Genomic DNA, 25,018 nt, shown 5'->3' with positions numbered 1-25,018 from the left:
CCTGCAGCATGGGCAGGGCCTGAGCCATTCTGCCTGGTGGCACGGAGACATTTGTGGAGCTGGTGAATGGGGCCGTGATGGGTGGCTGGGAGGACCAGCCTCACGAGGTGCAGCTGCCCTTGCTGGTGGGCAGCCCCTTTCCAAAAGCAGCTGCTTGGAGCCTGCTTTTTACCTGAATCTTAACAAATCCGTAGTGTTCCCTGTTGGAGCCAGGGTGGCATTACCCGAGCCCAGCTGTGTTTAATTTGCCGCGGAGAGGTTGGCAATATCGCCTCATTCCCTTGGGCACAAGGCACAAATCTCCTGTAATAATACAGGAGATACCTTGTTGTTTTTTTTCCTCAGTTTATTCCCATGGTAAACGGAGAAAATTCTGAGGAAGCCACTGAGCAATAGAGCCCACAGGGCTCCGTTTCGAAGCCGCTGCCTTGCCTGCTCCCGGGGCTGAGCCGTGCGGGCGGTGCGGAGCCGCGACACCCCCTCCTCCGAGCAATTGTTCAATTAGTGCTGACGGAGCGCGGGGGCAGCCTGCGGCGCGCGTCTCGCTCTGGCAGGCGCCCAGGTGCTGTAATTGCACCTGATGCATGCACCCGACGTGCACGCAGACGTGCGCCCATCTCCCCTGCACTGTCCCCAGCAGCTCCCTGTGGTGGCTCCCAGTGTCCCCACATGTGCTGGTCACCTCTTCCCCTGTCTTGAGACACTCCCTGGGTGAGAATGGTGCTCCCCAGCCAGCTGCAGTGTAGGAGCAGGGACTGGAGATGCAGAGAGCTGCTGATACCTCTTCCTCTCTTTCAAGAGCCACGTTTATTCCATGATACATTTATCACAGCAAAATATTTTCATCCTCGTGAAACAGAGCCAAAGCATCCCATGCACGTAAACCCCTCCTCGGGGAGCAGCGGCGAGATTTTGGGCAGCATCCAGGCGGTGCTGGGCGCTGGGTCCCTGCTGGGTGCTGCTCCCGGAGCCGTCTCAGTTTTCAGGCAGCTGTCAGCCACGGGGCTGGAGAGGAGCCACTGTGCCCACCGTGCCCCCCGGGCCTCATGGGGACGAGGAGCTCAGGGTACGGCCGCGGCCCCCCAGGGTGAGCCCCGGCGTGGAGCCGTGCTTGTCGCCGTCACGGGTGGGTTGGTGGTGGGGTAGGGGGTGCGTGGGGCCTGTGTGGGGGGGTGTGGGTGGGGGCTGGCAGCTGGCCGGGCTCCTCCTCGCCTGTTTTAATGCCATTGAGCAGGGCTGTGCCCGTTTCGGTCTCGTACCCTGCGCTTTTCAGAAGAAATTATTGTGTCTTTTTTTTCGGGAGCTCATCGCCTTAGAACAAATTGTCTCTAATCTTAGATTAATAAAGCACAGTAAATAACCGGGCGAAGAAAATGAAATTGCTCAGGCATTATGGAGTGCATAATAGCAGTAATTACACTGCCAAGCGAGGGCTTGTAACCAAACTTGTACCTCGATGCTTATCGGGGCGGCCGGCGGGGCTGAGCTGCTGCCGCCCCCCCAGGGCACGGCCCCGCAGAGCTGCTGGGTGCTGGGAGGGCATGATCTGGTGCAAACCCTGCAGACGGGGGTCCTGGGGGGCTGGGGCTCCTCACTGGGTGCTGTGGGCATGGGGGCTCTGGGGAGAGTGTCTTGGGTGAGCTGGGCAGTTGGGATGCTGAATTGGGCCTGCGAGCAGCGTGGTAGCGCAGCCGGGGTGTGCCATGGGCACGCTGATTTTTATTTTAAGCTGAATTCTTGATAGTGAAATTAGAGGATGTGCTCTAAAAGATCTGATCTATTAGATCCCCATCTGGAAGCGGGATCTGTTGTGCTTTCCTGTGACTGCTGCCCAGTAAAGCCACCACTCGCTCGCCATGGGTGGGACTCAGCCAGTGCCCAGCCCAGCCCCACGCTGCTCACACTGGGGCTGCCCCATGGCAGCAGCCAGCACCCACCTCCCCCCAGGGCCATTTCAGCTGCTTTCCCAGTACTCCTTCTCCCCATTGCATTGCCATTCTTACTGGAGGTGTACGGCTACTTCACCATCAAAAGCAGATCTCTCCTAATCATTCACTTCTTTTACCCACCAGCATTTATATTCACAGTCCTGCGGTGGGCTGCAGGGCTACAGAGCAGCTAACCGGCTGGCTGCCCCCAGGGATTTTTGCTGCTCATGGCAGGGAGATGAGTGGTGTCCCCGAGGTCCCCCCGCGCTGGGCATTTTGGGGTTTTTAACACGGAGAAGGAGCAATTACCTTGTGTGGGTGGCATTGCGAGCTGCCTGATTTATGCCCTGGCACAGCTGAATTATTTGCAAAGTCTGGCTTTGGAAAAGGTTAATGTTAACGTGTTTGAGCTGTGCTTGCAAAGTTCCTCATCCCTCCCCGCCAGCCCCTGAGGTTCTGCTGCTGTCCTGGCCATGCGGGGTGCAGGCATTGGGGTTTGCGTTGCTTCGGGGCCAGAGGGACACATTTGGCAACTGAAAGTTTGATAACTCTTATAAAACATTATCCCAACTACCTTGCCTGAGGCGATGGTTTTCTCTCCATGTGCTTGCTTTTTGTACCTAAGAAGCTTGTAAAGTACAAGCCTGCCTCTCCAACCTGACGAGCAGCTCTCGAAGGGATGCCACGTTCCTGCGGGCACAGCCAGCTGCTAAATGCTGGCATCACAGCACAGGGTCCAAACACTGGGGGCTCCTGAGCCTTCCCCAGCTCCCTGCCCGCCCAGCTCGGTGTTCACACACGGTGAAGGTTTGTTTTCCCGTCTAGCACATGAGCCTGGCAGCTGCTGCCCCATAAATCACGTCCTCGGGGCCGTGTTTGGCTGCAGCCCGTGCCACGTGGGCACAGGGACTGCGGAGGTGGAAGGCACGGGGCGGGGGACTCGGGGTCTGACACCGTGATTTGGTGCCCGTGATCTGTGCCTCGTCTGGCAATGCGCCTTGGTGACCTCCAAGCAGTTAAAAAATAGTAATTACAGCAGCGTTTCAGGGGCTTAGCAAATAGAGTGAGAGAGGGGAAATTGCTAAATCTTGGCACTTGACCCCATTATTACCGGTGGCACTGAAGAGTGGGCCCTGTCCTGCTGGGAACCTAAAGCAGAGCGTCGGGCTGCACTGAGCAGGCAGTGTGCCTTACAGCCCTGCCCACGGGAACGATTTGGGGCTGGATTCTGGTTTTGAGTGTGCAAGACAGAGCTGGAGGAGCATGTGTGTGTATGGGATGGGAGCAGTCGTGCCCAGTGGGGCCAGGACAAGCGGGGTTGGCTTGGTCCCTCGTTCCTTCTGGCTCTGACCCTGTCTGGTGGTGGCTGTCCCTCACCTCACCCCAGCGCCACCAGCCACCGAGGGATGCTCAGGGCTGGCTGGCAGCTCCTGGCTTCTTCTGGAACGGCCAAATGCGGTTTCTTAGCAACACGGGGAATTTTCCTCCTTTTCGATCAGATTTGGTTCTTAACAGCTTCGCTGCCGAGTGTTGCTCCGGCACGGGTAAGGCCGGGGCGTGGGACATGGCCCTGGCTGGCTGCAGCCCTGCGAGCGGGCAGGGGGACGGAGCTGGGGGGATACAGCCAGGGGGAGAGCAGCATCCCAGGGGGTGCAGAGAGCTGCATGGTGCACGTTAGGGGAGGTGTTTGCCCCCCAGGCTCCAGCTTGGTGTACCTGAATGAGAGCAGAGCCCTTCACCCAAGCTGGAGCCATGCCGTGGGGCACTGGGATGCCACCAGTGGGTGCTGGGTTGCCCTGGGGGCAATGGGGCTGCCGGGGATGGCTCGGGGAAGACTCAGCTTGCAGGGGCCAGGGCTGGGTGCTGGGGTCCTGCCCATGCCTCCCGCACTGACCGTCACCATGGGTGCTGTCCCCGCAGGGTGCAGGTGGAGTTCTACGTGAATGAGAACACCTTCAAGGAGCGCCTGAAGCTCTTCTTCATCAAAAACCAGCGGTCGAGTGAGTGATCCCTGCTCGTGTGGCAGTGGGGACGAGAAACCATTGCCATCTGCTGGCAGCCAGCCCCATCCAGCCCCGGTGCTGAGCCAGGATGTGGTGCCCAGCCTGGGGCTGCCACCACCCCCTGCCCTGTCCCCAGCTGGAGTTGGGCACCCCCATGGCCCCTCAAAACCCCTCACCCTCCCTTCGGCCCCGCAGATGAGCTGCCCCTTGACTAATGCTGTTGGAAGCTGTTTTCTCATCAGCTGTCCAGAGGGAGCCCGCTCATTAATTCATAAGCCCACATTTTCCTTTCCTCCCTGCATCCTGCCGGCTCGTTAAAATGCTGGAGCGTGGCACAACAGGGTGCCCACGGGGAAGTTTTTAATGAAAATGTGATAAATTCCTCACTTGCACTTTGAGTAATAACCCGATCAGCTGGCTGGGGAGGGAGAGCGGATGGAGAGGCTTTGCTCAGCGCCCCTCCTGCACGCTGCCCGCAGCCCAGCGAGGGGGCTCTGCCCATCCCATGCTCTTCTGTGTCTGCTCCTTCTCTGCCCCCGCTGTGCCATGGGGCAGTGCCATGGGGCTGTGTCATGGGGCTGTGCCGTGGGACCCTGCCTTGCCCACGCCGTGCCCCCTCCACCGCAGGTCTGAGGATTCGCCTCTTCAACTTCTCGCTGAAGCTGCTCACCTGCCTGCTCTACATCGTCCGCGTCCTGCTCGACAACCCGGAGGAGGGCATAGGCTGGTGAGTGCCACCCTTCCTGTGGCCAGGGCTCTGAAAGCTGGGGGGCACAGCCCAGGCACACGCTCAGCGCATTGCCAGGCAGGTGTTTTCTGGATGCCGACGCCCTTGAAGACACACACGTCTGCTAAATCCCATTTAAGTGTTAGGGAATGAAATGCGTTTTGCCATTCAGATCCCCGAGGTGACAGATGATTCCATCTAGCAGCTCTGCTCTGGGTTTTGGCAGAGCCCTGTTTTTAATATGTCCTTGCTTTGTTTATCTCACATGCAGATTTTTATTTTTATTTTTTTTCAGAGGGCTAGGGCGCTCTATGAGAATTAGCAGTTTGATTTTCTCTGTGTAAAGGTTGCAGACGGCCAAGGACATCTGCACTGCCCAAAAGTGGTTGCGACTCCGTGAGAATTAAGAGCGACATGGGCAGGCAGCCTTGTGAGGTTTAATGCAGCTGCAATTTGGGGACACCCCCCTGTTAGCTGGGGGACATCAGCCCCTTTGGGTATGCACATGGTAAAACAGATGCTGGCCTGTGGGAGTGCACCCAGCAGGCAGGGTGACTGAAGTGTTTAATACTGCTGGGGCGAGGTAGGGTCCTGTAGAAACCACCAGGATGGGCACCAGCACGAGCCTGACCCCATAGGATGTTGTCCAAGGGCCTCTCCCAGTGTCAGGACAGATTGGAGATGGCATCCCCTGAGCTGGGGAGCCAAAGCTTGCACCCCTTGTCCGTCCTTCTGTCCCTCCACTGTGCAACTGACTGCTCTCCCTGGGTTTCTGTTTCTGTTCCAGCTGGGAATGCGAAAAGCAGAACTACACAGTCTTCAACCAGTCCACGAAGATAAACTGGTGAGCTGTGGGATGCTCGTGGTGCTGGGTCTGGCTCTGCTGTGACAGCGGGGACACAGCGGTGGGCACGGAGCCTCCCAGTGAGGAGGGGACTGGAATGGGCTGGGGTCACTGGTGGGTCGGGAGCTGTGCTGGGTGGGCTCACAGGAGCTCGGGGACTGTCAGACCCGGCTTCAGGCTCTGCATGGAGCAATGCCAGTAACAAGCCTGCCTTGGATGAAGTCAGAGATGGCCTCGGACTGGCAGGCAGTGAGGAGTAAAGGCACTGCTAATTAGGCTACGGTTCGGATCCATCTGCTGTGTTCTTTGCAGGTCACATATCTTCTGGGTGGATAGAAAGCTGCCGCTGTGGGCTGTTCAGGTGAGTTCCCGGCCACGTGGAGGTAACAGTGCTGGGTGCCCACCGACGCACCAGACGGGTGCAGGAAAACCGAGCGGGGAGGCTGAGGCTGAGGTGTGCAGCAGCTGCTGCTGGGGGCGGCTGCAGGAGCACACCCCGAGCAGTGCCTGCTGTCTGTCTCCGCAGGTCAGCATAGCTCTGATCAGCTTCCTGGAGACCATGCTGCTCATCTATCTCAGCTACAAGGTAAGCACCATGCCAGGAGGCTGCGGTCACTGTGGCCACTTGTCCTCCGTGCGTCTGTCCCGCTGCTGCCAGCGGGCACTGCCCCAGGGGATGGGGGTGTGCTGGCTCCCTGAGCTGGCCAAAGGCAGGGACCTTAGCAAATGGCATCTCCTCACAGTCCTCGGGAGGGTTTTTGGATGTTTTGTGTGGCTGGTGGATATATTTCTCTGGCTTGGGCCCATCGGTGGCTGATTCCCGTCCCTGGGGGCAGAAAAGGCTCAACCCCAACATCCCCCACATTATTTGAATCAGAGGTTTGTGTTTGTTGCTGCCTCAGTCCTTATACGAAGCATTGCTGTCCCCAGCTTTTGTCAGGGACAGCCACCGACAGAGGTGCCACCCATCTGGGAAAAAAACGGGTGTTTTGGGAAGTTTTGTCTGGCACCAGTACTGCAACTGCCAGGCAAAGCGCGGCATCATCCTGCCTGCGCTAGCATCCTTCGCACGTCTAGCAGGGGCCGGGGCACTGGGAGCATCTTAATTGGCCTTTGGCATACTTTCAAGCTTTTTAATTAATTGTTGTTACTTTTAATTCCTCAGGGGAACATCTGGGAACAGATTTTCCGCATTTCGTTCATCCTGGAGATGATCAACACAGTGCCCTTCATTATCACGGTGTGTATTCCCCGGGGTCACTTAAAGCAACTTTAAGTTTAATACAGACTGTGGTTTTGGTGCTGAAATATAGAAAAGCAGGTGTCTGGCCAAGCAGTATTTACAGCTGGCAGTTTTTTTGGTAAAGAACTCCATTGCTCCGAGTCCTTTGCAAGTCAGCCTGGGAGAAACTCTTGCTTTTCTAGATATTCTGGCCTCCTCTGCGGAATTTGTTCATCCCCGTTTTTCTGAACTGCTGGCTTGCCAAGTACGCCCTGGAAAACATGATAGTAAGTGACCAGACATCCCTCCCGGGCATCCCACCTCCTCTGCCATAGGAACTAAAAGGCTGCTGAGCCACAACCTGGCACTGAGGTGCCCGAGGGCAGATTTTGGGCAGGTTTTCAGGTGCTGGGATGAAGTTTGTGGGGTTGAGGCTTGGCTGGCCACCTCCTGGTGAGGCTGGGCTGCGGGTTGGGTCCCTTCGGTGTGTGAGCAGGGGATGCCCACCCGCTCCATGTGCCCCTGGTCCCACGGCACAGCTCAGCCCTGGGCTGACCATCATGGCTCTGTGAAACCCGACCCTGCCAAGGGTTTCACATTTCTGGAGCCTGCAGGCAGCTGCAGGGGCTGTGGCTGTGCTGCTGCTGAGGCTCCTGTCCCGTCCCCAGAATGACCTGCACCGAGCCATCCAGCGGACCCAGTCGGCGATGTTCAACCAAGTGCTCATCCTGATCTGCACCCTGCTCTGTCTCGTTTTCACGGGGTGAGTGTCACTGAACCCCCGCCACCATGCCTCTGAGCTCATTTGTAGGCCCAGCTAATTAACAGGGCCCTTACCCCGTGCTTGGCCAACAGCAGGGGCAGGTTTCCAAAAGGAGCCCTGCTCCGGGTGGGTGCTTAGATCTAAATCAGGCTTCTGGGGCTTTCCTCCCATCCCTTTGGTCTGGATTTGAAGCATATAATACCAATTCAGTTGCTGAGAGGACAGGAAATGAAGCTTTGGGGCTCGTGAGTCCCTGTCAGCGAAGGCAATCTTCTCAGATGAGTGCTCAAGGGCCCTGTGCCTTCCCCCTGCAGCACCTGCGGCATCCAGCATTTGGAAAGAGCAGGTGAGAAGCTCTCCCTCTTCAAGTCCTTCTACTTCTGCATCGTCACCTTTTCCACGGTGGGCTACGGAGACGTGACACCAAAGATCTGGCCTTCCCAGCTCCTCGTCGTCATCATGATCTGCGTCGCCCTGGTCGTGCTGCCGCTGCAGGTCAGAGCCAGGGCTGGGGAGGCAGGACAGAGACCCTGGGCTGGACACGGGGACGTTCCCCACATCCCCAGGGTCCCTCCAGCTGCCTGCTGCCATGAGCCACCCCACAGACCGTGTCTGGGAGGCAGCAAAGCACTGCGGCCTGCCTCCCTGCCCTGCTGCTGGGACATCAGCCCCCTGCTTTTGCTTGCAGTTCGAGGAGCTCGTCTACCTGTGGATGGAGCGGCAGAAGTCAGGAGGCAACTACAGCCGTCACCGGGCCCAGACGGAGAAGCACGTCGTGCTGTGCGTCAGCTCCCTCAAGATCGACCTCCTCATGGATTTCCTCAACGAGTTCTACGCCCACCCGCGCCTGCAGGTCAGGGCTGGGCCCGTGCCCACGCTCATGGCTTCTGTGTTTTGCCCATGCTGGGTTTCAGTGGTTTTGGGCATGGCCAGGCCACACCAACTGAGCCTGGCTCTTGTTTTGCCTGATCTGCCCTGATTTTGTGGCCAGACCCCGTACAGCTCTGTGTGGGGAAGCCTGGGTGGACTTCTGTAAGGATGTCTCCAGTGGATGGAGTCTGACACGGGAACAGAATGAGTAACTGCAAAACCACAGGGGCTTTACCTGACTGGAATATCCCCACTTAATTAGCAATCTTCTAGCAAATGACTGTGCCTTTCCGTTTCCACGGGGCGCCAGCACTACAGAGCTGCTTCAGATTGGCATTTCCTTGCAAAGCTCACCTACACTTCATTACCAATGCTCAGCCTTCATTCCATACACCCAGTTTTAAAAATCTTGCTCACTTCTGTCTGCAGGCGTGCGGGACGCCAGCCCACAAGGCGACATGAGCCTCTCTCTTTCAGGACTACTACGTGGTGATACTGTGCCCCACGGAGATGGACATCCAGGTGCGGCGGGTCCTGCAGATCCCGCTGTGGTCGCAGAGGGTCATCTACCTCCAGGGCTCTGCGCTGAAGGACCAGGACCTCATGAGAGCCAAGTGAGCAGCAGGACGGGGGGATTGCAGGCAGCCACTGAGGGGTACAGGGCTGGGGCCAAAACGCTGCTGCTGGGGATGCTCGGCTGCTGCCTGTGCTGCCCACTAATCCCTAAACATGAAATATTCCTCGGGGGGATGCAGGACGGCTGCAAGCACGGTGTAATTCAGCCACACGCGTCCCCAGCGCAGTGTCACTGGCTGGGTGACGATGGCCACGCTGACATCTCTGCGGGCGCCCCGGGTGGTGCCTGCAGGCTCCCGGCGTGGCCGGGCTGGGTGGTGCACGGGCGCTGCTCTCTGTTTGCAGGATGGACAACGGGGAAGCCTGCTTCATCCTCAGCAGCCGGAACGAGGTGGACCGCACGGCGGCGGTAAGCTGCTTTGTGGTTTGTCCTAGCCATGGAACAGCTGGGGGAAATAAGCAGCCAGGAGGTAGCCCGTGCTTTGCTCTTCTATTAGGACCACCAGACCATCCTGAGAGCCTGGGCTGTGAAAGATTTTGCTCCAAACTGCCCTCTCTATGTTCAGATCTTAAAGCCGGAGAACAAGTTTCATGTAAAGTTTGCCGGTGAGTTTGCGGGGCTGTCCTCCCCAAGCTGGATCTTTTTGGGAGCAGTTGATGTTTCCAGGGGTGATCCCATGTCTTCAGAGCCCATGAGGGGTGGGTTTGCAGGTCAGGGGTTCAGAGTAGAGGAGGGAGGGAGGTGTATGTAGGGAGGGCCGTGGGTCCCCATCCTGTCTGGAGGTTCAGCATGTTCCCCTGTCCCCCTCCACCACCACAGTGTGCTCTCCAGACCCCGACACCTCTCTGCCCTCCTTGACATGTCCCAGGGCAGCGCGAGCTGCTTGGGTTTGCCACCCCGAAATCTCCAGGCAACAGAAGCAGAGGCACCCGGTGCCCTAGCCCTAGCCCTAACCCCCTAACCCTAACCCCCTAGCCCTAGCCCTACCCCTTCCCCTACCCCTACCCCTAAACTCTTCTTCCTTGTAGATCACGTTGTCTGTGAGGAGGAGTGCAAGTACGCCATGCTGGCTCTCAACTGTGTCTGCCCCGCCACCTCCACGCTCATCACGCTGCTGGTGCACACCTCCCGCGGCCAGTGAGTGCTGCCCACGTAGGGTGGGGGGACTGGGCACCCATGGCACAGGCAGCACCCTGTCTGTGCCCCCGGGGCTCCTGTCCTGGCAAAACACCACCCGAGTTGCAGCCCGGAGTCTTTTCCTTCCAGCCAGCAATTACTGGTGGGAGGTAATGGGGGCACTGCCTTTGGTGGCAGCCCGGGGCACACAGCCTGGTTGTTCCTATGCACATTGCCTTGCTGGAGGCCAAGAATAAAACATCTTGTTTGTACTGAGCTGCTCCCGCTGGCAGGAAGCTTGATTTACCAACCGCGAGGCTGGAGCCTGCGGGTTGTTCTGTGGGACTGCACAAAGTGCAGCTGGAAGCAGCTAGGTGGGCCCTGGCGCGGGCCCCTTGCCCCTTAGCAGAGCCAGGACTTGCTGTGCTTTGTTAAAGTGAAATCACAGCGTTCCAAAACATCCTTCCCAGAGCTTCTCGCCCCATGCTCTGAGCTGTTTGCCAACACTGGCTCTCAGCCCTGCCTCCGCCGCTCCCCTGGGAGCCCTCATTAAATAAAAAGGCACTTAAAGTCGGAAATCTAAATGAGCTCAGCCTCGGCCTGGAAGCGCTGACAGCTCATCGCCGCCACCTCCCCGCTGTTGGACCGGGTGGCAGCCTCAGCACCCCTGGGTGCTCTGGCTGTGGCCCTGTCCCGGCACACGGCTCTGTGCTTGCAGGGAGGGCCAGGAGTCCCCGGAGCAGTGGCAGAGGATGTACGGGCGCTGCTCAGGCAATGAGGTCTACCACATCCGCATGGGCGACAGCAAGTTCTTCATGGAGTACGAGGGGAAGAGCTTCACCTACGCCGCCTTCCACGCACACAAGAAGTGAGGACCGGGGGGCAGCGGGCAGAGCTGGGGTCAGGGACAAGGTGCTGGGAGCAGCACTGGGGCTGGAGGGTGCTTTGAGGTCCCTTCTGCAGGGACGAGGCCCTTTGAAGGGATGTTTCTCTGGCTTTGAACGCCCGCACCACGCTCCCATCGCAGGTACGGTGTCTGCCTGATCGGCATCCGGAGGGAGGAGAACAAGAGCATCCTGCTGAACCCCGGCCCGCGGCACATCATGGCCGCGTCCGACACCTGCTTCTACATCAACATCACCAAGGAGGAGAACTCTGCCTTCATCTTCAAGCAGGAGGAGAAGCAGAAGAAGAAGGGCTTTGCGGGCAGGGGCACCTACGACGGCCCGTCCCGCCTGCCTGTGCACAGCATCATCGCCAGCATGGGTGAGTCCACGGGGCCCCCTTCTCCATCCCCTCCCAGATCACCCCATCAGCAAAACACACACAGGTCCCTGCTCCTCGTGTCCTGGGTGCTCTCAGCAAGCCCAAAAGTCACCATTAGAGCTCGTGATATCCATTCCCATTAAGGATATTTGCAGAAATCCCCCGCGTCCTGGCTGGAAGAATGAATGCTGTTGGCCTCCTCCTAAATCATGTTTATGATTCACAACCAGCGTGGTTTGCTCTGCAGCGAGTGGTGCAGTTTCCCAAATAAAAAACGCCATGAGTCATTGCTCCCAGCCTGCAGCTGGGAAGACCAAGTTGTGGGGTTGTCCGGAGAGGCTGCGCTGCAGTAGCACATTGTACTTCAGGCAAATAATTCATGCATTTATATTCATGAGCAGCAATTTGCATGATTATCCCACAGCAAGCCGCAGAGCACTTTGCTGAGCAGCGCTCGTCAATGTTCTCATTAGGTGGCTTGTTTGGCTTGTTCGCAGAGGGACTTTTTCAGAAAGTGCAATGAGAGAGAAATTGCCCAAGGGCGAGCGGGTCCAGCCCCACGGCTGCTGGGGGAGGAGGGCACCCAGCCCTGTGCTTGGCTTGCTGTGGAGCTCCCGGCTTTCACACCCATCTGAAAGTAACTATTTGGTGAAGATTTAGAAGACAGCCTTGGCTGCAGTTTCCAACTGAGGCCAAAACCTTGATGGCTGTGATTAATACTCCATAAATACGTCTGGTTTTTAGGAGGTGCTGGAGCATGGGGTCATCCAGCTTTTCTGGTCCATGTTGAAGGTCTTGGGCGGGTGCGGTGCGTGGTCCCCCCAGGGCTGACGGGCTGGATGCTGTGCTGTCTCAGCTCCCTTCCCCTCCTCATAGAGCGCGCTGTGCTTCCCTCCCCGCCGCGTCCAGGTACAGTGGCCATGGACCTGCAGAACACCGAGTGCCGCCCCGCCAACAGCAGCAAGCTGGCACTGCCGGCGGAGAACGGCTCGGGCACCCGGCGGCCCAGCATCGCGCCCGTCCTCGAGCTGGCCGACACCTCGTCCCTGCTGCCCTGCGACCTGCTCAGCGACCAGTCGGAGGACGAGATGACGCAGTCGGATGAGGAGGGCTCGGCGGTGGTGGAGTGAGTTGCCCGCGTTCGGTCGCGCCGTCCCTCGTTGCAGAGAGGCACAGACGCTTTTTAATTCGTGCCCATCTTTAAGTGAAAATTGCTGCTTCTGGTTAATCAGACATGCACATTATGATTTCTTAAGAGCTGTTAACCAAAACCAAATCTAAAACTGGGCCGTGAGGTCTTTGCTTCCTTGTATGGCTTAGCGTCCCCCTCCTCTCCTGTAGTTCACTGTCCTGTCTCCCTTGAGCCAGGCTCCTACCTGCTGTGTTCTCTGCTAGTGCTGGGAACGTTGCCTATTTGCAATCTCAGGACCCTTTGCATAACAAAAATCGTTCCTAAGTACATGGTTTGGACATTTCTGTCTGATACAGGAGAGTTTTGCAAAACATTTGCCACTGATGTGTTCGAGTCCTGGGTCTGTGACTAAACGTTTTTCCAAAGGTCTGAGTGCTGTATACGCAGAAACTTTCCCCGTGTCCTTATAGTTCTGCAATTTCTTCTGCAGGTATGTGAAAGGCTACCCACCGAACTCCCCCTACATTGGGAGCTCGCCGACCCTGTGCCACCTTTTACCCGAGAAGGCCCCGTTCTGCTGCCTGAGGCTGGACAAGGTGAGCGGCAGCGCTGGGGCTGAGGCGGGTGACGGCCGGGGGCTGCCACGGGTCCCCGAGCTGCCTCCCCTCCCCACAGGGCTGCAAGCACAACAGCTTCGAAGACGCCAAGGCCTATGGGTTTAAGAACAAGCTGATCATCGTGTCGGCAGAGACCGCCGGGAACGGGCTGTATAACTTCATCGTCCCCCTTCGTGCGTACTACCGGTCCCGCAAAGAGTTAAACCCGATTGTGTTGCTTCTGGACAACAAGCAAGTACTTCTCTGCAGATGCTTTCCATTGCACCGAGCCCTTCCCTGTGTTAATGGGGGCATTTCACAGCATGTGGGGACAGAGCAGTGGGGCAGGGAAGGCAGCGGCACTGCCAGGGTGCCCCTCGGACAGTGGTGGGGATGCGGCTGTGTGCAACTCCATGGAGCTGCTGACCCCTTTGCTTTCTGTTGCTCTCCCTGCAGGCCAGAGCACCACTTTCTGGAAGCCATCTGCTGTTTCCCCATGGTTTACTACATGGAAGGCACGATCGATAAGTAGGTGTTTCTGCCCGTGGCCGTTGTTAATTGTGTTGCTGTCTAAAGGCACCGCGTTTACCCAGTCCTAACACCCGCATGCCAGGGGGGAGATGTCCCCCCAGCCCCTCACCCTCCCATCCCGTGGGTCGGCTGCCACAGAGCTGACCCCGCTGTGGGCTTTTTGGGTTGTGGAGTGAGGCTGGTAGCTGGGTGCTGGTGGCGAGGAGGCGGCTGGGTGCGCGTCGCAGCGCGCTGCCTCCCTGTGTCCTTCCCAAGGGCTGACCCCGCGCTCTTCTCTTTGGGGACTGCCCAGCCTGGACAGCTTGCTGCAGTGTGGCATCATCTACGCCGACAACCTGGTGGTGGTGGACAAGGAGAGCACGATGAGCGCAGAGGAGGACTACATGGCCGATGCCAAGACGATTGTCAATGTCCAGACCATGTTCAGGTGAGGGGAAGGCAGACACAGTCAAGCCCAAGGGGTGCAGGTGCTGTGGGGAGAGGTTACAGCAGCACTGGGAAAATACAAATCTATCCCACTAGGTCTGATCTCAGAAGGGCACGGGGGAGGTTTGGGTTTTCCTCGGGCTGTGCACACACGCAGTCCCTCGCTTCTGAGGCGGCTGCTGGACCACAGGTCTCTTCCCATCACAGGCTCTTCCCCAGCCTCAGCATCATCACGGAGCTGACCCACCCCTCCAACATGAGGTTCATGCAGTTCAGAGCGAAGGACAGTTACTCCTTAGCCCTTTCCAAGCTAGAAAAGGTAAGGGAAAGCTTTCACTTCCAGGGAAGGCAGTGCTGGGCGCAGTGACACTGAGCAGTGGCCTCTGGGCTCCTCCTTCAGCTCAGTGACTGTGCTGAGGGCTTCTGGCAAGGGGGAAATTCCCGTAAACCGCACCCCAAGGCACCTGAAAGCACCACATCCAGCCTGTGTCCAAAAAAAAAACAAACCGCTGATGATGTCTCACACGTTTCCATGGAGAAAATCCCTCTTTCACCCAGCATGAGGGATGCTTCCCTGCCTCCCTGCTGGCACCCCCAGAGTCACTCATCTGGTGCCCTCCCATTCGCACCACACATGGGGGAGGCCGCGGGGTTTTGCTTTGCTTAATACCCCAGGAGGATGGGGAACAAAATCCCACCAAGGGTGCTCCCCAGACCCTTTCTGCTTCCAGAAAGAGCGCGAGAACGGCTCCAACCTGGCCTTCATGTTCCGCCTGCCCTTCGCGGCCGGCCGGGTCTTCAGCATCAGCATGCTGGACACGCTGCTCTACCAGGTGAGTGCCGCGGGAGCTCGGCGGCGGGGGACAGCGCGTCCCCCAAAGTGCCCCTGCAAACCTTTTCCCCGTCTTCTTGCCCAAACGTCTCCCCGCAGTCGTTCGTGAAGGACTACATGATCACCATCACCAGGCTGCTGCTGGGCCTCGACACCACGCCGGGCTCCGGCTACCTCTGTGCGGTAGGCACCAAGGCTGCGTGTGTGGGCATGGGGGGGGTCCCCTTGTGGGGGAGCAGGGAGAGAGGCAAAATTGAGCAGAATGGGGCAGAACGGGGCAGCTCATCACTCCTGGCATCATGTGTGGGCAATCTCAGGGCTCCCAGAGCCCCAAAATCATACAAGCAGAGGATCATTTAGGTTGGAATAGACCCAGAAGAGCCCCAAGTCCAACCACCTCCTAACACGGCCATGTCCACCTCTGAGCCATGTCCCAAGCCCCACAGCCGTACGTCCTCCTTTCGGACGGGAGCTGCCTCTGATGTTTTTGGGGCTTCCTTTCGGGTCTGGCTTCCTTCAGGGGAAGCCCAGAGGTGGCCCCAGGTGCTGATGGTGGTCGCTGTTTGTGCTCTGCTGCTCAGATGAAGATCACGGAGGATGACCTGTGGATCCGGACGTACGGCCGCCTCTTCCAGAAGCTCTGCTCCTCCAGCGCGGAGATTCCCATCGGCATCTACCGCACGGAGTCGCACATGTTCGCCACCTCCGAGGCAAGGGGCAGTGGGTGCAGGAAGGGGCCGGGGGTGGTCCTGGCCCCATCCACAACTGGGGGGCATTTCCTGGCTCCTGGGGCCAGCTCGGGGCAAATGCTCATAGCTGGGAGAGATGCTCCTCAAAGAGGTGCCTGCAGCCAAGCAGGGATTGCTTTATCAGCAATCCAGCTCATCATGTCATTAAATTCCCAAGGGCCAGGGGATGCTGCACAGCAGGGCTGCCCATTTCCTGTGCTGACCCATCTTTCCCCTCTTTTTTCCCCAATTGCAGCCCCATGACATCAGAGCGCAGGTGAGTACCATTTGCTCCCAGTCTTCGGGCACTAGGTCGGTGGTGGGGAATTCCCTTGGGATTATCAGCTCTGCCAGGCTCCCCACAACACGGGCACTGCTCCGTGGGCATTTTTGGGGCTGGTTTGTGTGTACCTGGAGCCCCCCCTTGCTTTGAGCCCCTCCTGCAGCTCCGGCACGGCCCCGGCAGCCAGGAGGTGTAATTACGCAGCATGGGGAGCAGGAGCGAGCCTGGCCCCGCTGTGAATACCTTTGGTTTTGAGCTTTGTAGAAGCAGCTGCAGGGAGCTGAACGTTGACATTTAATTAAATGCGATCCTGTTCGTTCTTAGAGGTGCTTTAATCCACTTTATTCGAAAATTAGTGCTTACCAGCGGGGCTTTCTGTGTCAGACGTGGCAGTGCATCTGCTGCAAGATGTCAGAGAGGAAGACGAGGGCAATTCTGCCACTTAGGCAGCCAAGGGAGAATTGTGCTAGCAGATACCAGGTGCCCGTTATGCCCCATGGCCGATGGTGCTCTGGAGAGCTTACCCCAAACCTGCTGCCCAGGCAGCTTTAGCAGCACGGAGATGATGTGCTGGAGGAGCATGGAGGTGGGATCCCAGCCCACCGGAGATGTCCTACCCTGTCGGAGACAGGACTGGCTCTTCTTACATGGCCAGGGTGCTATAAAGCAGCCGTTCCCGAGGCAGGCTCCGTCCCGAGGACGGGTCCCGTGGTGCGGGGTGGGCCGGGAGGCAGCAGCCCCCGCACGTGCCCCTGGGTGCTCCGTCACCCTGCTCCCCCCGTCACCTGCCGGGCTTCCAGTCACAGATCTCCATCAATGTTGAGGACTGCGAGGACACGAAGGACGTGAAGGAGCACTGGGGCATCAAGACGAGCCACCACAGGAACTCGTGCTCCAGCGACCAGTCCGAGCACCCGCTGCTGCGGCGCAAGAGCATGCAGTGGGCGCGCCGGCTGAGCAGGAAAGGCAACAAGCACTCCAGCAAGACGGCCGAGTGGATCAGCCAGCAGCGCCTCAGCCTGTACCGGCGCTCGGAGAGGCAGGAGCTGTCGGAGCTCGTCAAAAACCGCATGAAGCACCTGGGCCTGCCCACCACCGGGTACGGTAAGTGCCGCTCGGTCGCGCTTCCCCGCAGCGGCGCGCCCCGTGGGCTCTGCAGGTAATCCAACGTGCCCAAGCCCTTTGGATGGGACCTGGGCCATCTCCATTTGCAGTCCCGTCCCTTGGGGTGGGCGAGCACGCAGTGACGCAGTGCTCCAGGCAGTGACCACCATTCCTGGGACAGTCCCAGTTGGGATCTGAGTCACTGGATGGATGGGGGGGCACCGGGCAGCCTGTAACGCAGAGCCCAGGTTGGCTCAGCGTTAGGCCTGGTAGAAATGGTGTTAAGGACACCAAACCCACTGCCCTCAATTCAGCAAAACCCGAGGGTCCCGCCCCGTAGCACTTCAGGGAGAGGTGACCCCCCTGTGGGCTGGTGCAAGGCCCCCGGTGTGGGTGTGAGCTCGGCCTCCTTCACCAAATATCCTCAGCGGGGGTTTCGGTAGCGGCAGGGCCGAAGGCTTTGCTTCATTGCGTGTGACCGCAGTGTGTGTGTGTCGCTGTGCGTGCGGCTTCGTGGTGTCGTCAGCGCGCAGGGTCCCTCTGTGCAGCCGCCTTCCTCGTGGGGTCTGCCCCCCAGCACTGCTGCTGGAGCCTGTCTGCCTCCCCGGGAGGGGGGAAATCCCCGGCCCCCGGTCCCGACGAAGCCCTCACCCCGCGGCTTTCTTGGTTCGTTTCGTCCTCTCTTTTCCTTTGAGACCATCCTGTGCTGCTGCCTGTCTGCTCCATGCTGGACGAGCTTCCATCGCCACGGCCAGGCCCCCGCGCACGGCGCCGAGCCGGGGCCAAACCCCGGGGTTTTGCTGCTGGCTGATCCTCGCAGCCTGCAGGCCGTGAGGGTGGGGAGAGGCAACGTGAAGGACTGCGGGGCTCTGCAGCGCTGGGTGCTGGGCACTGGGTGCTGAGCGCTGGGTGCTGAGCGCTGGGTGCCTCCCCGCCCTGGGGGAGCAGTGGGGACAGGTGGGTGCAGCTCGCAGCGCAGCATTCGCCTCTTTTTGTCCCCAGCTGGTCCCCGAAAGCTCCCGCAGCTCATCCCGGGAGCCTCCCAGCTCCCTTCAGGGCTCTGCTTCAGGGCCTGCAGCACGGCTGATGGCACTCGCTGCCTGAAACGCTGCCCCGCAGCCCTGGCCCTGCAGAAAGCACGGCAGGGAAGGGCCGATGGTGGGGATGGAAAGCTCCCCGGCCACCCCGGGACAGTGCAGGGACACGGTGTGTCGCCTGCCAGCCTGGACGCCGTGGCGTTTTGGAAGAACACCTTGCTGTGCCTGCTCTCCCCTGCCTTGGTCTTTTTGCTCATTTAATTGCTGAAGTGCAGGAGCTCGTCTCTAATATTTGCCGAATCATGGCTTGCTGACCTCTCTCTCTCTCTCTGTTTATGTCTGTGCCTTTCCCTGTATGTTCTGTAGAGGATGTAGCAAATTTAACAGCCAGTGATGTGATGAATCGGGTAAACCTGGGATATTTGCAAGGTAATGCTCTTTCCCTGGGAGTCACGCGTGACTCACGGCGTACAGCGTCCAACAAGATCATGCCAGCTAAGCCCAATCCACACCCTTGCCGTTTTTCACCTTAGATATTCGAGCCTTTCACACGCTCAGTTGTTGGGTGGAGGTGGAAAACCAGAGACCGTCCTGCAGCTTGCGGGGTGGACGCAAGGCTCTGTGCAGTCAGGAGACAAACAGCACAACTTCCCTAGCCCAATTCATGCAAGGAACCACAGCCCGCTGCTGTCTCTAACAGCCACCTCCTCGCAGTGCTCTGCGAGTTGGTGTTGATCAGTAAAACCAGAGACAATTCTAGGAGGGGATTTTGGGATCCTGGTGGGCAAACCAGCGCCACGCGCGCTGGGGATGGAGCGGGACGGCAGAGTGCGGCCGCTCGCCTCCGTGCTGCCTACATCTCACTGCGAGCTCCATGGCTCTGTAGGGTTTGGAAAGCCCTGCTTCATCCCAGGTTTTTGTTTGGGAGAACGCTGAGTTTGGCAGCCCGTAGGTCCCAGCAGTTGCCCCGGGCTCAGCTCGGGGCTGGGAGGGAAGGGTCGTGGGGCAGCCATGTGGTCCCAGCCCTGCCGCGGGCGGCTCGGCGCTGCGGGGCTCGTGCTCGGCACACGGCTTCACACAGCGGGGCTCAGGAGAGCCTAGAGGTCAGCCACAGCCCAATTGATCCATGTTTTAGGCTTCGCTAGCCCATGCTTAAGGTGAAAAGTTGGCATTTTCCTATCAACCGTGTCCATCACCAGAGAACCAGCCCAGCCGTGGCTCATGGAAGCCCCGCGCCAACTCGGTATATTGCCAGCTGCTCTGCGGAGCTCAGACCTCGCTGCTTTCCCCCCCCTCCCTCGGCAGCGTTTTGGCTCCGTGAGCCACGCTGCGGGGTCCTGGCACCGGGAGCCCACCCGGGAGCCACCCCCACCAGCACCCGTCTGCAGCGGGCGCGTCGCTAGCGTGGGAGCAGGAGCTGCAGACCCCCCCCCCCCCCTCCCCAAAATCCTACCTAAGGGTGCCGATGGGCTGAGCCCTGCCTGGGTGCAGGGGACACTGTGGCAATATACGTGGTGGGTTTGGCAGCGCTGCATGGGGGTGGGGGGGGGGGGGCAGGAAAAGGTGCTTCCATGGCGCAGGAGAACCTGCAGTGCCCTGGGGACCCCCGTCACGGCGCACCCCGCGGGTCCCGCGCTCTGTGTGCGCCCCAGCGTCGCCATTCCCCATCCCTGCCTCGCTGTAAGGCTGAGCACTGGGACGGCCGAGGGCTCTCAGCGCTGGTGGGACCGGTGAGAGCAGCAAAAGTGGCCCCTGGGGAGGGGGTGAGCAGCAAAAAACAGAAGGGGGGGGGTCCATGAAGGGGAACCCTTCCCATTTCCCCTGCCCGCCCTGTGCTGGAGGTTTCAGCCTGGGCTCAATCTGCTCCTTGCCCACCGTGCACCACCAAGCAGGTGCCCCGTGGAGCTCGATGTGTCCCGTTGCCCCACCAGTGCTGCTCGGGGAGGGGGGGGGTCATGCAGAGCCACCCGTGCCGGCATCCCGGTGAGCAGCCTTGCAGCGAGCCCGTGTCCCGCCGCGCTCATCCCGCCTCCCCAGCACCCGTCTGTCCCCCGCCATCCCCTTCGTCCTGTCCATCGCACACCCTCGCTGTGCTCCCGCTGCTACTTGTGTCCCCTGCCCCTCCCTGGTGCCTGCTCCCCCCCCTCCCCATGATCTTGTTTGGTAGCGAAGGGCCCCGCGTGCTCGGGCTGGCGTCGCGGCGGCTCCGTGCCTTAGGGCCATCCCCAAAGGAGGGGACACATGGCGGCCGTGTCCCCCGGGCAGGAGCAGGGAGCGATGGCTGAGCTTAGTGCTGTTGCTGGAGGGTGACAAATTCAGCAGTTCAGCGAGGGAAGGAGGTGGCAAACCGTTGTCGTGGCCCTGGGGCGGGGTGGGGGGTGCTTGGAGGTGACCCCCGTGGGCAGGTGCTTGGAGGCGTCGCGCTGTACCTAACGCGGCAGAACTAACGTCTTTCCTTTCTTTGCACTAAAACAAGGTAAGACACCTTTATTTATTTCTCCTGGGGCGGGATTTTTAAGTGAAGAGTCTGCGAGTCCCCTGGCTGGGGAGTGGCTGTGGGGCACGGGAGGAGGTGGTGGCAGTGCTCCTGGTGCTCGCCCTGCTGCGGTGGCACGGCCCTGCAAAGGGACCGGCGTGCTGTCCTGGGGACTGGCTGCGACCCCGCTGAGCTGGGGATGCTGCAGGGGGCTGTGGGGGCTGCCAGATTGTTCTCTGGGTGTCAGTTGGGATGTCCATTGGGGCATCCATTGGGACGTCTATTGGGGCGTCCATTGGAGCATCCATTGGGGCATCCATCGGGGTGCCCGTTGGCACATCCACCAGGGCACAGTGCCAACCCCACTCACCCTCACCATCCCCTTCCCTCTCCTGGCAGACGAGATGAACGACCACCAGAACACCTTGTCCTACGTCCTGATCAATCCACCCCCGGACACGCGGCTGGAGCTCAACGACATCGTGTAGGTACCACCCACAGACCCCAGTCCAACCCCAAACTGGGGTCTCCACGCGCGGGGCTGGGGTGCAGCCCTGCAGCGTGCCTGGTTTCTGCCCCACAGGTACCTGATCCGCTCGGACCCGCTGGCGCACGTGGCCAACGATGGGCACAGCCGCAAGAGCAGCTGCAGCAACAAGCTGGGCCCCTGCAACCCCGAGACGCGGGACGAGACCCAGCTCTGAGCACATCCCCGGGGCCGGGGGCGAAGGGAAAGGAAGAGAAGGGAAGGAAAGAAGGAAAGAAGGAAGGAAGGCTGCTGCCCCGTGCTGGGGCCAGGCGATGCCCAGCCTGGCTGTGAAATGCCCTGGAGGGACGGGACAGACGGACAGACAGACAGCCGGCAGTCACCCACGTGGGTGTTTTTAACATTTTCTATGAATACCGCAACTAGTGAGAACGTCTTCGCTGGTGCTGGCGGGATGTGTCCGAAACCACAACTGAGGCTGCTCAGCAGGAGGATGCAGGTCGTTTGCAATTTCTGGGGCACCGCTGATACAAGAGAAGCCACGCTGTGCTCATCCTGCTCCTCTTTCACCTGACATCCCCGAGGGATACCCAAAATGTGGCTCTTTCACCCCAGTTTTCCCCGTCAGCTTTCTGGGGCTGCCGGGAGCTGCGCGGAGGCACTGGGGAGGACGGGGCAGTACGGTGCAGCCCCCTGCAGCGCCCTGGCGGCATCTCCAGAAACCAAACCACACCAAAAAGACAAAAACGGACCCAAAGCCATGCCAGACGTCTGCCACGGGCCTTGTCGCATGTGCCCAGGCATAGCCAAACCCTGGCTCCAGCAGCTGCCACGCCGGGTGTCGTGGTGGCTCTGGGCAGGGCGCACAGGGACGCGGCGCTGGCACTGGCCACCACTCCTGGGGCTCAGCACCAAAGGCACCGAGGGCAGGGACGTGTCCCCATGCTGCCCCTTCCCCTCGCCCCCTTCCTGGCTCCTCGCAGTGCTGTTTGTACCCGACCCAGACCCCGTGTGCCAGCGGCTCCTGCCCGTGGTGGCGGTGCGTGGACGCACAGCCCGGCCTCACCGCCCGCCCCGGCTGAGCGGCACAGACCTCTGCAGCAGAACAGGAGATGTATTTTCCATCTATTTTTGCACACTTTACAATGTTGACGTGTAAAGGTTTTCTTTGACTGCCAAGTAAATAACCGAGTTGGTAACTTTATATACTTCTACATTCATATGTTAAAACTTAAATGTGATTTTTATTTTGTTTTATTTTATTTTTTTTTTTGGCTGAGAAGCCTGTAAAGCACAATGTGGCCGTGCCATCCCGGCAGCACCCCAGACGCTGCCAGGCGGGTGGGATTTTGCTGTTACCATCTGCCAGTCCTTCTCTATGACACACAATCAAAGCTGTTTACAAAAACCTGTTAAAAACTGCGGCACCTCACCAAGTGGGTTGAGACAGGACAGACCTTTGTGGCACCTGAAGCAGGAGGAAAAGTCCAGTCCCATGGAAGCTCTTGGAGGCCTTTGGGAGGAAAAAAAGGCCAGCTGGTAGTCTGTACAGCTTCTGCAGGCTGATGGTTGGACGGGCTCTGGGCTTGGTCTTTTTGTAATCCTAATTTTTTGCTGGTTTGCTGGCCAGGAGACCCTGCACGACCTGCAGCCAGGCAGTCCTGCCCCTTCCCCTGCGCTTAGACGTGGGCACAGACAGAACCATTTCTGATGCTTTTCACATTTTTTTGTTTGTTCGTTTGTTTTTATCTATTTTTGATCTTGTTGGCTCCGGCAGACACATGTTTTATTTATTTGCATTTGTACCTTGTCATGCCAAAAAATCTGAAAAGTTTTGGCAGGCTGAAGGGGGAGAGCAGCTGGGGGACAGCAGCACGAGGGGGCTGCACCACGCGAGCCTCACGATGCTCTGCTACCACCGCTCCACGTGCTAGTGTGGTTGGGTGAGCCTGGGGAAGAGCCCGGAGAGTTTCCAGCCCTGCTTAGCCATGGGGACAGCGGCGCAAAGCAGAGCTCCAGAACCAAAACACGGCGTGGGCGATGTGATGCTCCACGTGCTGCCCCCCTCAAAGGGCCCGTCCCGGCCCCACTGCGGTGTGTGCAGGGCCAAACGCCCCCGGTCAGCTCAGCAGAGCTGTGTGGGGCACCCACAGCCCCACGGTCCCAGGCTCAGCCACATCAACCGTCCTTAAACCCTCCTAGCACGGCGGGGGAGGCTGCAGGGGCTTCGTGAGCGTGCCGAGACAGCCGCCCTCGCTGTGCCTGTGCGCCGCCGATGATGCTTCTGTTTAATGTATAAATACGTGTATTTAATGAGAAAAAGCTGCGTGTATAAATCCTACTCATTTTGCATACATTATTTCTATGGTGTAAATTTATAGCTGACATTCTAATGGGATGTTTAAAAAAAAAAATCCTGTAGATACTTACCTGTGGTCGATGCAAGTCTGAGAACAAATGTTTAATTTTTTTCTAATTCTTTAGACTCGGTTACAATACTAATGTAAAAACAAGAATATTTATTTTTGTAACGGTCCTGGAAACACTGATGCATCAAAACGAGTTGTTTCTGCTTATAAAAGGGCTGTCGTAGAGGGGCAAGCACTGATGAATTCCCACCCTTCAGTGGGGTTTGTGTGCTCTGGTGCTGCAGAAGAAGCACTAAGGAGGTAGGGTGCATGGTGTGATGGCATGCCAGTTTTGCTTAAACCCAGTGGCTAAGCCATAACTCACCACAATACAGATATATATATATATACGTTATATATATATATGTCTAAATCAGGAGGATATTCTCATTTTTTTCCAGTTTACCTCGTGAAAAAATGGGTTAACTATTGATGATGTTCCGAGGGATCAGCCTGGGAACAGCTCAGCCCAGTCCCTGCAGGTTGTCACAGGTGGCACAGCTTTGGAGAAAGACCAGCTGGAAAGGATAACCAAACACAGAGCACACGGTGTGGTTGGCTGCAGATGTGGGGCTTTACCCCACCTGGGGTGTCAGAAAGCAATCCTAAATCCTGGGGCCACCTGGGGTCCCACGAGAGCTGTGGGCACCCCAAGGCAGCTCGTCCCTGCTGCAGCTTCTGTGGGAGAGGAAAGGCCCTGCTATTGCTCCCAGTGCTAGGGAAAAAACTTAGAAAAATGAAACTTTCTGAAGGAAATATTTGTGCTTTGATGCAGACACAAAAAGGCCCTGGGGAGACAGGACTAGGCAGGAGCCGAGTGGGTGCGATATTTTGGGTTTACTGGCAAATGACCCCGTTGCATGTTACACGTCCACTAACAGCTTCATCCTCCAAATATGGACTAAATCCATATATCATGCATTAAAGCAAAACCAAGTATTCAAACAACTGTTAGGATATATTTATCTCCCGTTAACCCCCTTTTTACTTCAGCCTATCTAAACACGTTTTCATTTCCCGAGTGAGGGACCTGTCATCTCTCAAGGTCAGCTCGTGCATGGGTTTTTATCAGCCATGGCAGATAAAAATCACCTCTTTCCCTCTCTGAGACCTAATTTTGTGACATGTTCTTCTGGGATGCACTGTAGACAGCCAACTGGAGATGTTTTTGTACAATTATTGTGAAGATGCTTCACATTTCTGTAAAGACAAATTGAAATAAAAGAGCTGCATGCAGCAACAATGGAAACTGCTGTCCTGGCTGGTGGCTTTGGATTTATTTTTGTAAGACATTCTAGAAAAATACTGCAAAAATTACGATATATTTATTTACCGCTGTAGAGAAGGACACAATATGGAAGATAATTTGAGGATTAACAAACACATATGAAGGAGAAATTCGGCGACACCATCAAATCACTGTTGTAAGCTCTTCCTCACCAAGGAGGAGAGCAGGACTGCAGCTCCCTGTTAAAATTACATCTTAATTGGTGTCTTTAAATAAAAGTTGGTGAAATGGCTTCCAGTACAGCTGCACTGCGATGGTTACAACCAGCAGAGGAGCCGGTGCCTGGAGTTGTTTCCACCAGCACCAAAGCAGCCCAGGCTGCTCTGGAAACCCAGCGAGCAATCCCATGGGGGTGGCGTCCAGGTGGTGCCCGC

The 25,018-nt window shown here is 58.1% G+C and overlaps 1 protein-coding gene across 5 annotated transcripts; it reads left to right on the top strand.

Annotated features, from left to right (window-relative positions):
- Positions 1-989: 989 nt before the first annotated feature.
- Positions 990-24,557, top strand: KCNT1 (potassium sodium-activated channel subfamily T member 1). 5 transcript variants are annotated; one of them, XM_084299035.1, is made up of 31 exons: positions 990-1,087; positions 3,849-3,928; positions 4,559-4,658; positions 5,446-5,502; positions 5,815-5,863; positions 6,029-6,088; positions 6,668-6,742; positions 6,928-7,011; positions 7,393-7,487; positions 7,802-7,982; positions 8,176-8,340; positions 8,835-8,971; positions 9,279-9,342; positions 9,431-9,539; positions 9,963-10,071; positions 10,769-10,918; positions 11,078-11,316; positions 12,232-12,442; positions 12,939-13,044; positions 13,124-13,296; positions 13,501-13,572; positions 13,868-14,002; positions 14,209-14,320; positions 14,733-14,834; positions 14,933-15,016; positions 15,415-15,543; positions 15,818-15,838; positions 16,645-16,948; positions 18,352-18,414; positions 20,861-20,945; positions 21,045-24,557. In XM_084299035.1, exons 1-31 carry the CDS (start codon positions 1,047-1,049, stop codon positions 21,163-21,165), a joined length of 3,513 nt encoding a protein of 1,170 aa, XP_084155161.1. In that variant the 5' UTR covers positions 990-1,046; the 3' UTR covers positions 21,166-24,557. The 5 variants fall into 5 exon arrangements, with proteins under 5 accessions (XP_084155161.1, XP_084155162.1, XP_084155160.1 ...); XM_084299036.1 differs by having other exon boundaries at positions 12,226-12,442; positions 16,669-16,948; XM_084299034.1 differs by having other exon boundaries at positions 12,226-12,442; positions 16,651-16,948.
- Positions 24,558-25,018: the final 461 nt, after the last annotated feature.

This window comes from Netta rufina (assembly GCF_964035555.1).
Source record: "Netta rufina genome assembly, chromosome: 20".
Lineage (NCBI taxonomy): Eukaryota > Metazoa > Chordata > Aves > Anseriformes > Anatidae > Netta > Netta rufina.
This window is presented reverse-complemented; position numbering and strand designations above follow the sequence as displayed.